Source organism: Eumetopias jubatus, unplaced genomic scaffold (assembly GCF_037043125.1).
Source record: "Eumetopias jubatus isolate StellerSeaLion01/CBP00866 unplaced genomic scaffold, mEumJub1_p1.0 scaffold_10, whole genome shotgun sequence".
Taxonomy (NCBI): Eukaryota; Metazoa; Chordata; class Mammalia; order Carnivora; family Otariidae; genus Eumetopias; species Eumetopias jubatus.
In genome coordinates, this window is record NW_028274816.1 from 117,119,830 (window position 1) to 117,134,645 (window position 14,816).

General features: G+C 62.6%; 1 protein-coding gene across 1 annotated transcript; it reads right to left on the bottom strand.

The window, feature by feature from the left end:
* Window positions 1–2,771: 2,771 nt before the first annotated feature.
* On the bottom strand, window positions 2,772–10,932 carry TBX2 (T-box transcription factor 2). The gene is made up of 7 exons (XM_028109404.2): window positions 10,538–10,932; window positions 9,136–9,403; window positions 8,017–8,163; window positions 6,724–6,800; window positions 6,460–6,623; window positions 5,368–6,005; window positions 2,772–3,224 (listed from the first exon to the last, which is right to left on the bottom strand). The coding sequence occupies exons 1-7, from the start codon at window positions 10,930–10,932 to the stop codon at window positions 2,772–2,774; spliced, it is 2,142 nt and encodes a 713-aa protein (XP_027965205.1).
* Between the last annotated feature and the right edge of the window lie 3,884 nt (window positions 10,933–14,816).

Sequence of the window (14,816 nt, forward strand, 5' to 3'; positions counted from 1 at the left end):
GGGCCTCTCGAGGCCCTGCAGTATCACTCCACCCCATCTGGGACGCGGCAACAACCACGCGGCGAGAATGCGGCCGCAACGAGGCCGGCCGTCCTGCCTAGCGTTTGCAGCGACCCTCCTCGAGTTCCCCCCTCTGCGCGCGGCTTGAGGTCGGTGCTGCCCCCTGGTGTCAGCCGACTGCTGAGCCCTTGCCGCCTCTGGCCGGCTTTTCTTCCTAGACGTGCAATGAGAAACCGGAAGTGAACGCGCCCCTGCTCTTCGAATTTTAGGGGCGTTTTGAGCCCAAAGCGACCTCGAATTAAGCACACTGCCACGAGGGATTCTACTTGAGCTGAGAAAGTGGTCTCTCTGGCCCGCCCCGTTCCTGGACTAACCCTTCTCTGTCCTGCCCGCGGAAGGTCAGAGGCGGCGAAGAAGCAGCCTCTTCCCCCCCTCTGGGGGCCGGGACAAACTTCTGCGTCGATTCACTCTCTCACTGGCCAAGCCCCTCACTGAATTCAGCGTAGCCTGGGTCCAGCTCCCTCCCTGGGAGAGACGGACATGGTTCTCTTTCCTTGCGAGTGTGTTGGCCCGCGGAGGTGTCCAGGGCACTTGGAGGCCTGGATACTATCAATTCCAACTCCACCTTCACCCTCCTTCATCTCACCATTCCTGGTGTTCCTGGTGAGTTGGGGACCCGTGCTTCCCGCTCCCCCCCCCCCCCAAGTGCCCTAGGTGGGCAGGCAGCGTGTAAGTCCGGGGCTGCACGGACTCCCAAGGCTTAAAGAGGAGAGAACTGGGAAGGAGGTGGGGGCTCAGTGACGCATATAGACCCAAGGGTGGGTTAAAGGAGTGACAGCCCATCTCCCACCCCTTCCCACTACCAGGATTTGGGGCCGGAGACACCTGTCGGCTGGATGAAGCAGAGATGAGCTCAAAGGATGGGAGGCAGCTCTCCTTGCAGAAGTAGGCCGGGGGTGAGGGGGGGGGGTGAAGAACGTGCCTAATGGAGACTAACACAGTGGGACCCCTAGAGATACCCCAGCTGAGCCCGTTATTATACCAGGGAAAACTGAGGCAGGAAAGGTAGTAGCCTATTGACTCACACTCCCCAAACCTCCAAGAGAGATCTAGATGAGTTACACGGGAGAACTCTCAGGTTAGATTCTGCCACTCCAGTCAACAACCCTGACAAGGAGAAAAGTTTTTTTCTTCTTCTTTTTTTTTTTTTCCTAAGTAATCTCTACACCCACCTTGGGGTCCGAACTCTGGACCTCCTGATCAAGAGTCGCATGCTCTACCGACTGAGCCAGCCAGGTGCCCCGAGAATTGTTTCTTTTTGAAGTTCGGAAGGCAGAGAGATGGAAAAGGATTCTAGGGTCCGCGGTATCGGGTGCACCACGGCCAAGCTCCTCAGAAGGGAGAGAGGGAGTAGGGCAGCTCCACCTACCCAGAGGCGCTGAAAGGGGATGCGTTTCCACTCTGGAGCCCCAGAGAGGGAGCCAGGAGCCCCGGTGCGGAGGGGCTGGGGCGGCGGCCCGAGGCGAGTGGCCAGCAGAGGGAGCCCGGCCCCTGGCCTGGGAGGCTGCGGGCGCGGGAAGCGCGAGGGGGGCTCGAAGCGGCTCGGCGCCTCCCCGCCCAGCCCGCGGCCCTCGCCGGCGCCGCCCGGCCTCGCAGCTCCGCCGGCCGCCCCAGCCCGCTGCCGCCCCCGGGGTGCAGCTGCCGCCGAGCAGGGGGAGCCCAACGTTTTTTCCCGCCTCCAGTCCCTCCTTACGCGCTTGCTGCGCCCCTGCCCCACGCGGCCCACAGAGCGCACAGCGCCGTTCACTTCGCATTGCAGCGTTTTATTGTTTTCTCGCGTTTTTGTCTTTTCGTCTCGCTCCGTAGCGAAAAGTGAAAACCTGAGGTGGAGCCCGCGGGCCGGGCGAGCAAAGCCCGGGCGGAGGGGCCGAGGGGCTGGCGGGGTGGGAGTTCCTCCGGGGGTCGGGGCTTCTCCCGCAGCCAAGGACCCCCCCCTCAGCCCTGTACAATATAGATGCTCATGTAAAATGAAAAGAAATTTTAAATGCTATGAATTAATCTCTAGATATTATGTACACAGCAATGTACACCTTTGAATAAATTAATACCAATTTGCATATTCTGGGAACCTTAAAGCTTATTTACACAAATTACCATTTATTTCATAAATATCTTTTTTTTTTTTTTCCCTGGGGACTCAAGGCAGAAGTGCCACTCCCTCCGCTGACCCAGGGGTGGGAGGGGAGCCTGTCTTTTTGGGGGAAGAAGTGGGAGGACTAAAAGAACAGGTCCCTCCCAGCTCAAGTCTACACTGACTTCAGTCTTCACTGAGCCCAGCATCCCTCACTGCAGATTCTCAAGCGGTCCAGGCCCAAGGCTAGGGGCTCTGGGCTTCTCTCCGAGGCTCCCATCCCTGACTCCTGCACCTTCTGGCTCTGGAAGAGACCGCTGGGCGGGGCAATGAGGCCTGCCCACAGCGCCGGAGGACCCAGAGGGGCCCCTGGCCAATGCCACCTTGCCACTGGAGCAGATCTGGACCATGACCAATGGCTCCTAAGCGACTGCGTTCCCGGCAGCCGGGTTCCTTGTGAGGCCCAGGGAAATGTCCCAGGCCCCGGCTGGCTGGTCGGGCGGGCCTCTGTTCCGGCTGCTACAGCCCGCTTTTGCTCCTTTATGTAAATAAATACCCATTCTGTGCTGTACACGTGCCAAGCAGCAGGGGCAGGCAGCCCGGGAGGTCTGCGTGGCAGCGGAGCCGCTGGGCAGCCCCCTCACTTGGGCGACTCCCTGCCGGGGGAGAGGGCTCGCTGGCTCTCCAGCCCACTCACCAGTCTCTGGATGCTCTGCAGTTCACTGGCCGCCTCTTTGGCTGAGCCGCTGGGTGACAGGGCACCCCGGGAAGGGGCCCCAACCTTGCGGAGAGCCAGCTCCGGCAGCGGGCTGGGCTCCCGGCTGTTGCCGCCGGCAGCCTTGGAGCCCTCAGCCGCCAGCCCAGTGGTGAGGAGGCTCGCACCAGGCGGGAGCGTTACCGGGATCTGGTAGGGGCTGAAACGCAGGCGGGGCCGGGCACTGCCCAGAAAGTGGCTCCGGGACAGGGAGCCTGCGGCGGCGGCGGCAGCGGCCGCAGCACTGGTTGCTGGCAGAGCAGAGGCCGCGGCCGCAGCGGCTGCCATGTACGTGTAGGGGTAGGGGAAGAGGCCTCCGAAAGTGGGCATTGGGATTCCCTGGAAGAAACAGAACAAGACAAGGGTTAGGCATCCTGCCTGAGGTGTTCTGAGGGGAAGCTGGGGGCTGGGGGGTGGCGCTACCAGCACCCGACAGTTCTAGGAATATAAGCCCAGAGCTCCCGGAACTGTAACCCCAAGCAGCACAGGTAGGCATGAGCCAGTATGCTGCAGCCAAACCCCGTTAGAAGGGAGCCCACTTCGGGTGATGAGGCAGAGGTCTGGCGCCATCAAGCTCTGTGCCAGGTATTACAGTACAAGTGAGGGAAAGACATGCCAGGTGGCTGAACTAGCATGGGCAAAGGCCTAGAGCGAGGAAACTGGGCAGGCACAGAGCCAGGTGGCAAGCAGGCAGCTTTGGCTGTCTTGGGAGGTTCTGCTCACTTAGAACAGTGTCCTCCCCAGCCCTGCTTTCTGCAGGTGCCCCCCAAAGGACTGAGGAAGTGCAGGCAAGGGAGGGGAGGAGCTCTATAAATTCTCCTTTTACCTGCCTGCCTGCTCAGGGATCTCCTGCCTGGGCCAGGAGAAGGGCATAGATGCCAATCCGTTTATAAACTGGCCTGGATATTCTACAGAGAACTCCTGGTGGCACCTCAGTGGCAGCTGAGGAAGGAATGCAAAGTCTGCCTGTGGAGAGCACAGTAAGTAGCCAGGAAACCCTGGACAAACACCGTCTGAGTCCGTGAGGCCCGACTTTTGGATTATCTGACCTTTGAGATAATGGCTCACTCCCCAGAGTATGAAGGTATGGGGAGGAGTGCAGGGAGCTGACTGTGCTGGGCTTCCAGGGAGACTCAGGCCTGGCTCAGGCAGGGAGAAGGAAAGAAGTAGCTTAGTCAGGAATGAGAAAATATCCTTCCCGAGAAGGTCAAGCCCTACTGGGCTTTCAGTCCTGGCATCTCAGGTGGGGAGGAAGGAGGGAGGCTTCAGATCCCCCCAAAGCTGGCTCTACCTAATGGCCAGGGCCAGGCTACCCTGGCACAGGAACTTGACCACTAGCAGGATACCAAGTGATGCCTCCTGAGTGCCAGGTACTCTCAACCTGGTCTTGCACCTGTTGCCCAGGCTGTATCTAGAAGCCCTGACTTCCCCATGACCCATGCTGGGGAGGAGGCATTCGCATACACACAGAATCAAGGATGCAGACTAAACCTCCAGCCCTGAGCTCCATTTTCCAGAGGGTTCCTTGCCATCTCAGAGCCACAGATACACGTGATGTGAGTGCTTCACTCACTCGACACATCCCTGACACTGAAAAACCCATTTCAGAACCCCCTCCCCCACTTCAAAAGTATCTGCTTCTGAACCAAAGGAGCCTTCCCAGACCTGAACTCCTATTTTCCTTCCCTTAAGATAAGATCTCAAGGGTTCAATTTGCCAGAAACCTCAGAGGGAAGAAAGTGAATGTAGAGATTCCAAATCTTTCCACAGGGAATATTCCACCCAAGCAACCAAAGAGGCCGCTCTCCCCATTGGATCTCCGTATTTTGCTGCTGGCCAGTTTCATAAAGTCTCCCCTGGGAGCTCAGAATTTAAGCCTGGGCCTGGGGAACTGAGCCCCTCTTCCCTGAGATGTGTGGCTGGAGGAGTTGGGAGACCCAAGGTCAGGGGGAAGGAACAGTCCTGTTCTTTGTCAGGTCAGAGGACTTCCTGGAGGGCCTGAAAGGCGCCAGAAGTATCTGAGAGGTGGGTCATTGTGGCAGTCGATTGTCCAGAAAATATTGCAAATTTTCCTACTCCCTTTTTCCAGGCATCTAAGCCTTTCAGGGACTGACAGTGAACCAAGAGTTTTTGTTTCCAAGAGAAGTGTCCTGAGGCCAGGAAAGTGGACTTCACAAAAGCCAGAGGCAGATCCAGTTTGTCAGAGGAAGAGTCTAATGGGTGCCACTGGGTGCTGGAGGCATAGGGAAGGGACCCCCAAAGAGGGTCAGGGACTTGTCCAGAGTCACACACGAGTCAGAAACAGTGCTCTGACCAGACCCTAGACCTACAGTCTTAGTCTCGCTGCATCTAGGTGTCCTGGAGAGTGTCCATCGCGTCTCCCCAGGACAGAGTCATTGCCCGCGGGAAGCTCAGAGCCCCCGTGGCACCCTCGGGCCCTATGCCCCCCTCGCTCTTTCTCCCTCCAGATCACAGGCCTTACCTGAGATGCCAGCATATGCTGGGAGAGGTGGAAAGGGAAAGGCGCAGCGGTGCTTGCGGCGCTGGCCGCGGGACCCAGCCCGCCTGCGTCCAGCCCGGTGGCAGCCCCTGGCCCGCCTCCTCCACCACTGCCGCCGCCGCCCGCCACCGAGGCCAGCAGGTGACCCATGCCCATGGCGGAGAAGGCTCCGGGGCCCATGGCGAACTGTCCCGGGTGCAAGAAGAGCGGCTGGCCGGCCCCCAGCGGCCCGAAGAACTGCTGCCCGTGCAGATGGCCAGAGAAAGCCAGGCCCGGCAGGTGTCCGGCGCCCAGGGGGGACGCACTGTCCGTCTGCACCACCAGCGGCGCCAGGCCGGGCTCCTTGCCCTCGCCCGCCTCCTTGCGCCCGTCGTCCTTCCGCCTCGCTTCGGCGCGCTCCTTCTCTAGGCTCCGCAGGCCGAACGGGCCGTCCCCGCCGCTCTCGGCCGGCTCCTTGCCCCTCTCCGGGCTGCGCCGCTCCCGGGCGCGCTCAGGGTCGGTCAAGCGAGGGGGGCTGCCGCTGTCCAGAGCCGGGCTGCGGCCTAGCGCCGGCCCCGCGCGCTCCTCGCTCAGCCTCTCCGGCTCTGGGTCGCTGTCCGCGGCGCACGACTTCTCCTCGGCTGCGGGGAGAAGAGGACGCGCGAGGTCACAGGGGCCCGGGAAGAGACAGACGCGAGGCCTCCCCCGGCGTCTGGGCCGGGTCGGAGAGACTGGGAAAGGCCCGCTCTCGGGGAAGGCGCGTCCGAAGTTTCTAGATCCTCGTCGGGCAGGGGGCTGCTGCAGGTCACCTAATCTCAGGCCCCGTATTTACAGCTGGAGAAACGGAGCCGTGTAAAGGAAACTCACTGCCAGAGTCACACAGCGCCCGGGGCCTGGCTCGGAGTCCAGCCAGATCTTCTAGCTACCGGGGACCGCCCCTACCAGGGAAGGCCTGGGTCGGATGCCCCGTGCCAGACACACTGCTGACGGTTACCCGGTTACCCGACGCTGAAAAGAGCCAGCCCGGCGCCTTGAGGAGGCCCTCCCCTCCACCACCCCCCCACCTCCACCCCCGTCCGACCACCCGACCCTCACCTCGGGTCCGATGCAGGCGCAGGGGACTAGGCGCTGACCCCGGGGAGGGTGGCGGTTCCCGCGCGGGGGCAGGTTCGCAAGACGAGGCGTCCGACTCCGCGCCGTCGCGCTCGGGCTTGCAGTGTTCCTCGTACAGCCGCAGAGACGGCAGCGTCAGCTGCTTCCTGGGGATGAGCGGAGGGAGCGGGTCAGAGGCGCGCGCACACAGCCCCGCGTCCTGCTCTCTCGGGCACTCTCCGTGAAGCCGTATGGCTCACCCCTCACCTTTTCTCCCGCCGGCCATTCCCGGTGTCCCGGAAGCCCTTGGCAAACGGGTTGTTGTCGATCTTCAGCTGCGTGATCTGCGGGAGGGACGGAGGGGGCGGCGCCAGGTCAGAAAGCGGCTCCTCCAGCCTGGCCTGGGGCACCCCGAGGTCAGAGGAGGCCGGCCCAGAGGAGAGCCCCGCGAAGGTCCGCTTGGTACCCGCCCGCCTAGGATAGGACGCTCCCAGCCGGAGGACGAGGTGAGGCCGGCCGGCCGGCCTCGCGGGAAGCCACGGTGGTCTCTCCTCCAAAAACATTATTCGAGGCATATTCTCTTATCTTGTACACCCAAGCCCAAAGCCGTGCGTAGAGCCGAGATCTGCCCAAGCATGCACCCAGGGCCACTTCGTCACTCAAGTTAAACAAACGGGGCATCCGAGCAGGCGCGCACAGGGACAGCAGAGCACACGCAAGTCCACACCACAGGCACAGATCACACTCACGGGCCCGCGCACACGCAAGCACACACAGGCAAAACAAACAAGTGCCCACAGAACCAAACGAATCCGCACACCTCCACACGTATCCAAGGCGCCCAAAAGGTTGCCCGCATACCCACATACACATCGTTTCACAAAGACAAAAAGAATGACGGGTAGGGCCCTTGGACACTCTCTGGAGAGGGGTACACACGGGCACAGGCCCAGAGGGAGTGCTTCTCTGCCCCTCTAGAGAGAGAGCGTAGAAAGGCAGCAAGAAGAAAAAGCCCTTTAACTTAAAGGAAAAGTCTCTAAACACCTCCCAAGGGGTTGGGGGCCTGGACGGATGGGGGGGTGTTTTGGGAAGCTGTGTCACCTGTCCCGCCCTCTGGCACCCCCTGGGAGAGCGAAAACTTGGCCCTAGGTTCCTATCGCTGGTTTCCCAGCGGCCGGGAAACCAGGGCAGATTGCCTCAGGCTCCCTCTCTTCATTTAAATTCCCATCCCTGAGCCAAGAAATAAACGAATAAAATGTAAAAAAGTCAGTGCGGTCCCGGAGTCTCTGCTAATTGCTAAGTAAACATCCCCACCCCAGCGAGCGCCCAGCTGTTTGGGCTCCCGGGGAGCCTGTGTGTACGTGTCACCGACTTGGGAGGGAGCCTGGGGGATTTCGGTGGGTGCTGCGTTTACCGATGCAAGACTTGGTGCTGGGGAGTGAGCTGTGAGGGTGCAGGGTGGGTCCTGGGGGCTTGGGGCAGGTGTGAGTGAAGGGTTGGAGCCTGCAGGTGTAAGGGGGCGCCGGGGCAGGGCCTGGGCCCGCTGCCCACCCAGCGCACCTTGTCGTTCTGGTAGGCAGTGACCGCAATGAAGTCGGTCTCCGGGAACACGTAGGTGCGGAAGGTGCTGTAGGGCAGCTTCAGGATGTCGTTGGCTCTCACGATGTGGAAGCGCGGTTGGTACTTGTGCATGGAGTTCAGGATCGTCTGTGGGGAGGGCGCGGGTCAGCTGGAAGCCCCCAGCCTTTGGCCCTAGCACTTCTACTCCCTGGGGACCCAACCTCTTTGCAAGTCTCTGTCTCCTTCTTCGTCTGCCTCCTGCACCCCCTCCTCTGTGATTTTCTCCTGTCTTCTTTGCCCCCTTTCTTGCCTATATTTCTTTTTCTTCTATTTTTTTTCTCAGTTTTCTTTATCGCAGTTTCTCTTTCTCCACTTAAAAAAATTACGCCAGTTGAAAACAAATAAAACAAAATAAAAACCCCATAAAACTCCACTCTTAACCTCTCTTCCTGGGCTCATTGCTAAGCCCCTAGTAACTCCACGGAGAGAAGATGTGGACCTTCCAGGGGCTCAACGACTTCCCTAACTCTGAATGGGCAGTCCCTTTTGCCCCATCAACTCCCCCCTCCCATTCACTGGGGGCCTGGCTCAGGCAGAAACGGAGAGAACCCCCAAACTCCCTCCTCCTGGTGGGGCATCTGCCTGTGGGAGGAGGGAAAGGAGTCTTAGGATGTGAAGGGGGCTGGTTTGACTTTCGAATCTCCTAGTTTGGGGGGAAATGGGGACAGGGGTCAAGGGGAAGGGCGAGGAAAAGCTGAGGTCGGGGGCAGGACTTCCAAGCTCAGCAGTTAAAGACCAGAGGCTGCACAAATGAGTCCCGGTCGCACCTGCCTCCCGCTGGGCTCTAGGAAGAGCTTTGGCAGGCCTGACCCCAGCCGAGATTATGAGCAGCCTGGAGCTTACCGCCCCACAACCCCTTCATTCCCCAGGCCTGCGGAGCCCTGTGGGCCCAGGCTCAGCTAGCACAGGCCACAGGGCAGTGACCCGAGCAGGGGCACTCCGAGGGTTCGGCCAGCGCTCCCCGGAGGGGAATCCCGCCGCCTGCTCTCCCGCCCCCACCCCCTGCGGCACCGGATGCACAGTTTCCGACCCCCTTCCCTGCGCTCGCCCAGCACTCACGAAGCCATGCTTGTCGGAGATGTTGTTGGTCAGTTTCAGCTTGTGGAAAGCCACAGGCTTGGCCATCCACTGCTCTCCCGTGGCCGGGCTGTCCGGGTGGATGTACATGCGTTTGGGCATCTCAGGGTCGGCCTTGCCCGCCACCATCCAGCGCGAGTTATGGAATTTATACCGGCAATCGTCAGCGGCTACAATGTCCATGAGCAGGATGTATTTGGCCTTCTTGTCCAGGCCGCTGACTCGCACCTTGAAGGGGGGAAACATCCTCCTGCGGGAAAGGTGAAGGGGAAGACTCCATGGAACCCGGTTTTATGTCTGAGGACCCCACTCTCCCGGGCACGCACCACTGCCAGGAGCTTCCCCATCTGTGTTTCCCTGCTGTCCTCTGCCTCCATCTCAATGCCTGGGAGACCCCTCCTGTGGTTGTTATTCCTGGGGGATCCCATTTCCGCTTGTCAAACCCTCTCTTACTATAGGGTTTCCCATCGGCCCTATCCTCAGGTCTGGTGACTGTCTTTCTCCCTCATCTGAGATGAAAGCCGATGTCCAGAGAAGAAATCCAGGCCCCCTCTAGAAATACACCTGCTTCTTTTGAATCTCCCCAAAATTCATTCAGGGGATATGCCCACGGGGACTGAAACTCCCAAAAATAAAACCAGAAGATGTTTGCTTGGGGAACTGGGTTACAGCCGAACAAGAACCTTAAGTTTTGGGGGAAGAGGGTGAACCTGAGGCCTGGAATCTGGGTGGCTGAGTCGAAAGGTGGAGGGCTGGGGACTGTGATTTCCTTCTGGCTTTAAGGCCTGGAGCCGTGTGTGAGCTGGGAGCTCCTCGCTACGTGGGCCGGGACAAGGCTCCCAGCCCAGGTCAGGCGGCAGCCGGGCCCGCTCGGGGCTTACTGCCGGAACGGAATGGCGGGCTGGAATCAGCTGGCCTGCCTGGGCCTAGCGTGGTGCGAGTCTCATTCTGGGCTCCAGGGTCAGAGGACAGTCCGGGAGATGCTGCACCTCCCTGGAGCTCTGAGAGTCAGACCCGGAGGCAGGAGAGCGAGGCGGCAGGGCTGAGGAGCCGCAGCCGAGATCTCGGAGACCCGCCCGGGCCGAGCCGCGGGGCCTCCTCGGCTTTGGGACTCAGAAAGGTTGGGACTATTCTTTAGGAGCGTGTTTTCGTTTTATTTCATTCGGAAGATTTTGATGGTTTAGTTTTAAAAAAATTCGCTCGGTGCCAAATGAGAAAAGTCAACTTGGATGTCTGTGGGAGCTAAGCGTGGCGCCGGGGCCGGGGCCGGGGCCGGAGCCGGGAGCCGCGAGCCGCGAGCGGCGGGCTCGGCGCTGGTCGGTGCTGTCGGGTGCCCCAGCCCGCCCGCCCGCCTGCGTGCCCGCCGGCCAGCCAGCCGCCCTACCTCCCAGACTTGGTGATGACCATCTCGGTGCCCAGCTTGTGGAACTGGTCCCACAGCTCCTTGGCCTCCAGCGTCACCTTGGGGTCGTCCTCCACCTCGTCCTCAGGCTCCAGGCTCTTAAGCGAGCGCAGATGAGCGGCGGGCGGGTGCGGGCCGAGTGCCGAGACGTGCAGCCCCGCCTCGGCCGCTGCTGCCGCCGCGGCCGCCGCGGCCGCCGCCCCCGCCAGGCCCGGGTCGGGCAGCGGCTTGGCCAGCGCGCCGGGCGGCAGTGCGAGCGCCGGGAAGAAGGAGGGCTGCGCCGCCGCCAGGAAGGCGGACATGGGGAAGTCGGCCGGCCGTGGCGCGTGGAACGGGTGGTAAGCCATGGCGCTGGCCGCCAGCGCCGGCTCTCTCATCGGGACATCCGGCCCAGGCGCCCAGGGGCCGGGGCCGGGGGCGCGCGGCTCGGACCCCCGGCCCGGGCGGCGGCGCGCGCGGAGGAAGGGCGACCCGGGTGGCAAGCGCAGCGGCGGCTTCTCCCGGCTCCGCGTCCGGCGCACGGCGAGGGGCGCGGGGCTCTGGGCGCGGGGGTGGCGGGGGCTCTGCGCGGGGCTGGGCTGGGCTGGCCCGCTCCGGCGCCGGGGACCACGCGCGACTGGTTAGATCTTGTCGTGATCTCTGGAAAACTGTGACTATCTCACATGTCCTGCCCTGCTCGGATCCCCTGCGCTAACGAGCCAGGCCCCCCTTGATTGCTGATTTTACGCTTTTTGGACCAATTGTGGGTCTCCGGGGGCGGGGTTTTGACAGCTCAAGCCAAGCTCCGGCCGGGAGGGGGGCCCGGGGAGAAGGTGTCGGAAGCCTCAGCAGTAAGAAAACATGTCAACAGAATAAAATATTAACCAATGACGGGCCAGCGGGCCCCGAGACCCCTCCCCCTGCCCCGGCCCCCACCCCGCAGCCCGCGCCCGCCGCTGCCTGCGCCCGGACGGGAAAGCGCGGCGGGGCGACCCGACCCGCCGAAAGGGCCTGAGGCGGGGGGCGCCCGGGTCCCAGGGCCCTGGGGAAGGACCCCCAGCCGCACGCCGGCTCCAAGTGCAAAGCATTGACATGGCCCCGAGAGGAGAGGGGGCGCCCTCCTTCTCCCTCGCCCGGCGGCCCGGCCGCTCTGGCCCGCGCCCCAGCTTGGCCTCCGACCCGGCTCTCCGCTGCGGCGCCGCCCGGGGCCCCTGCACTCCGGCGGGGGCTGGAAAGAGAGGCCGGTGGGCGGGCGAGTCGGGAGGCGCGGGCGGCCGAGGTTCTGGAGCCGAACCCAGGTGGCGGGAGCCGGTGAGTGGAGCGGTGGTAGAACCCCGGTGGGGCCGGCGTGGGCGGGAGTGGGACGCGGCCTTGCACTCGGGAAACGCGGGTACCCCCTAGCCCGCGCCTCCCCCTCACAGGAAGACTCGGGAGGAACGTGGAGTTCCCGGCAAGCCCTGAACTCAGCCCAGTATCTGTCTGCGTCCCGGATCCAGTCCTGAGCCCTCCGACGACCCGGAGAGCCGGTCCTCGGGGCTAGGAAGGTGAGCGCATCCGCCGAGCACAGGGAGGCACGGCGCGGGCTGATCCCGGTTCCCAGATTCTTGACCCGCGACCCAACGAATTTTCGCCGCATCCGGTACCGGAGACCCAGGTCTCCCTCATCCTAAACAGCGGCATCGTCTCTCTGCTTTCCGCCACGTTCTTAGAGTCTGTTTCCGTCTCTCCGAAGCGTAGGTCTCCCAAGTTCAGTAGTTCGAAGCAACGAGTGTGGGGGTCGGAGGGTCTGCGCGCACCTGTGGTTGAATCCACTCGCCCCCCACTCCAGTCTTCGTTCTTCAGAAGACCCACTATTTCCTCCCGCCCCATGGTGTGTGTGTGTGTGTGTGTGTGTGTGTGTGTGTGTGTGTGTGTGTGTGTGGTGCCCAGTACGGTGGTGCCCACTGTGCACGGCGTGAGCCTCAATTTAAGGAGTGCGCTCAGGGAGTGAAGAGGCCACACACCTGCCTTGAATCGGGCCCGGGCGCTGACACTCAGACAGATTCCTGGTGGTCGTGTTCTAAAGGACAAGAAGGACCACATACTACACATGGGTGACACTCCTGCCCGCACAACCTATATAAGTGCGGGCGAGTTCGGCAGGCGAGGGCCCTGTGCCCGCGTGGTAGGCATGTACAGCCCACACCCAACAGTGACCCAGGCAACACTGCCCATCCATTGCGCACTCCCAGTCACAGGGCACCTTGTCGCTGCACACTTGGACCTGGCATGTAAAGCCTGATGGCTTGGAGCAGTGCGGATTAGGGACCGGCCAGAGCGGTTTGACCTCCGCGACCTTTTTTTTCTACTTTTCCAAGCCAGTCCCGGAGCCCTCGCAACTCCCTTACCCGGCTCGCGAACGAGCGCCGCCCCCACAGAGTTTCTCTTCACGACCCTGCTCGTGGCTGGGTCGCTCCTCTCTGAGTGGCTCCTCTCTGGCCAGAACGAATCTTCGACTCCGCGCTGCGCAGTCTACGCAGAAGGGGCAGGATCCGTTGCAGCTTTGCACAAAGTCCTGCAGGCTCCATTTAGGCGGCATATGGCCCCTCAGGGAGGGACGTGTGTGGGCAGGTTTGCGCAGTCGGTGAGGTGACCAGATAATAGGGCAGCGTTCCTGAGCCAGGAATTCGGGGACGGGCTCGGGGAATCCGTGAATACATGTGCAAAGTCGTGCGTGTACACATACTTTTGTGCTCGTAAGAATGTGTGTACACCTAACTGTGTGCAATTTGGACATTTTCCTGGGAAAGGTCCGTAGCTGGTCCAGGGGTCCAAGGCCTGGATAGTTCGAAACACGCCGGCCCGGGTTGTTTGCCGAAAAACCCCGGCGACGGTGCATGGCTGCATTTGGGGACCACGATCCCACCTGGCCACAGCCACTGGGTCACCGACTTGCCCTCCCGCGGCCACAGGCTCTTTCCGGCCAGGCCCCTGTCGTCTGCCCTGCCTTTCCGTCCCGCAACCAACCCGAGGTCTTGCTACAGGCGCTCTCAAGATTCTGAATCTACCCCCCAGCCAAACTCTCTACCGAGGAATATCCTTGACTCTTCGAAAACCCACGCAGGGCAGGCCCAGGAGGCCTCGGAGCGACGCCTTGAGGCTCCCAAGCTCCTGCTCGGCCCCTCCCCCACCTGGGTCTACCCCTCTTCCCCTTCCCGGGAACAGGCGCCTCTAGGGGGGTCCCGGGGCTGAGAGTTCGTGTCTCTTTAAGAGGCCCCGGGGGGGCGCCTCGCAAGCCGCCGGGGGCTGGAGGGGGGAGGGCACGGGCGGGGGCGGCTGGCGCCAGGCGGCCGAGGCTCCACAACAAAGCTCCGGCCCCTGTCACTTCGCATCGGCCGGGCCCCGCAGACAGGCGGGGGACGCGCGCTCAGCTGCCCCTCCCTCTCCCAGGCAGTCCTGGGTCCGGGCGTCGCGCGGGCGCGGGCCTCCCGGCCTCCCGCGGGTGGTTGCGCGCCCTCAGTACGCTCCGCGATTCCCGCAACAAGGAAATCGGGCGGGGGGTGGGGGGTGGTGGCCTGGGCCAGGTGGTGCCTTGGTCCCGAGCCTGGCTGGGCCGCCCGTCCGTCCTTGGCCGCGTAACATTTCGCGGGGTCAAGGCCACTGTTGGGACCTTCCCGGGGTTGGGCCTCGCCGGTGTCTTTGCTCCGTGTGACTGGGCGTGGATCTGAGTGCGCCCGCGTGGATGGCTTAGGGATAATATGGTCAGTGGCACAGGGGACGTGCGTCGGGTAACGGGGCGCTGTCGTGAGACGAGTACTAAGGATATGATTGTGCCCGGGCTAAGCTCAGGTGACGTGTGTGGCCTATGAGTGTGACCAGAAGTGGAGGTGCCACTGGGCGCCTGTCCCCATCGTGGCGCGTTGTGTATGTGTGTGTGGGGGGGGCGGGGGAAGACACAGAGTTGCTTCCCAGTCCCGCGCTTCCCGGCCGGACCCGCGCCTCCCGGAGTCTTGGCGCCAGCCAGCCCCGTTTAGCGGCCGGGCCCGGCTCCCCCGCGGTCCCGGCTCTGGCTGGGGTGGGGGCCGCGGCCTCGATGACCCCGGCCCGCAGCGGCCCGGCCTGTCCCGTCCACTTAGACAAATTGCGGCTGACAGGCGCGCAGTCTCTCTGGAGTCGCCGCCCGCCCGACGCCTCCCTCCCGACCCAATTACCTCGCGCGGGGTCGGGCCAAATGGCTGGGATGGGGGGCGTGGGGAGAGCGGGAGGCGCGACCTCTTCACGGCCCGCGTGGTGGCCCCGGCCT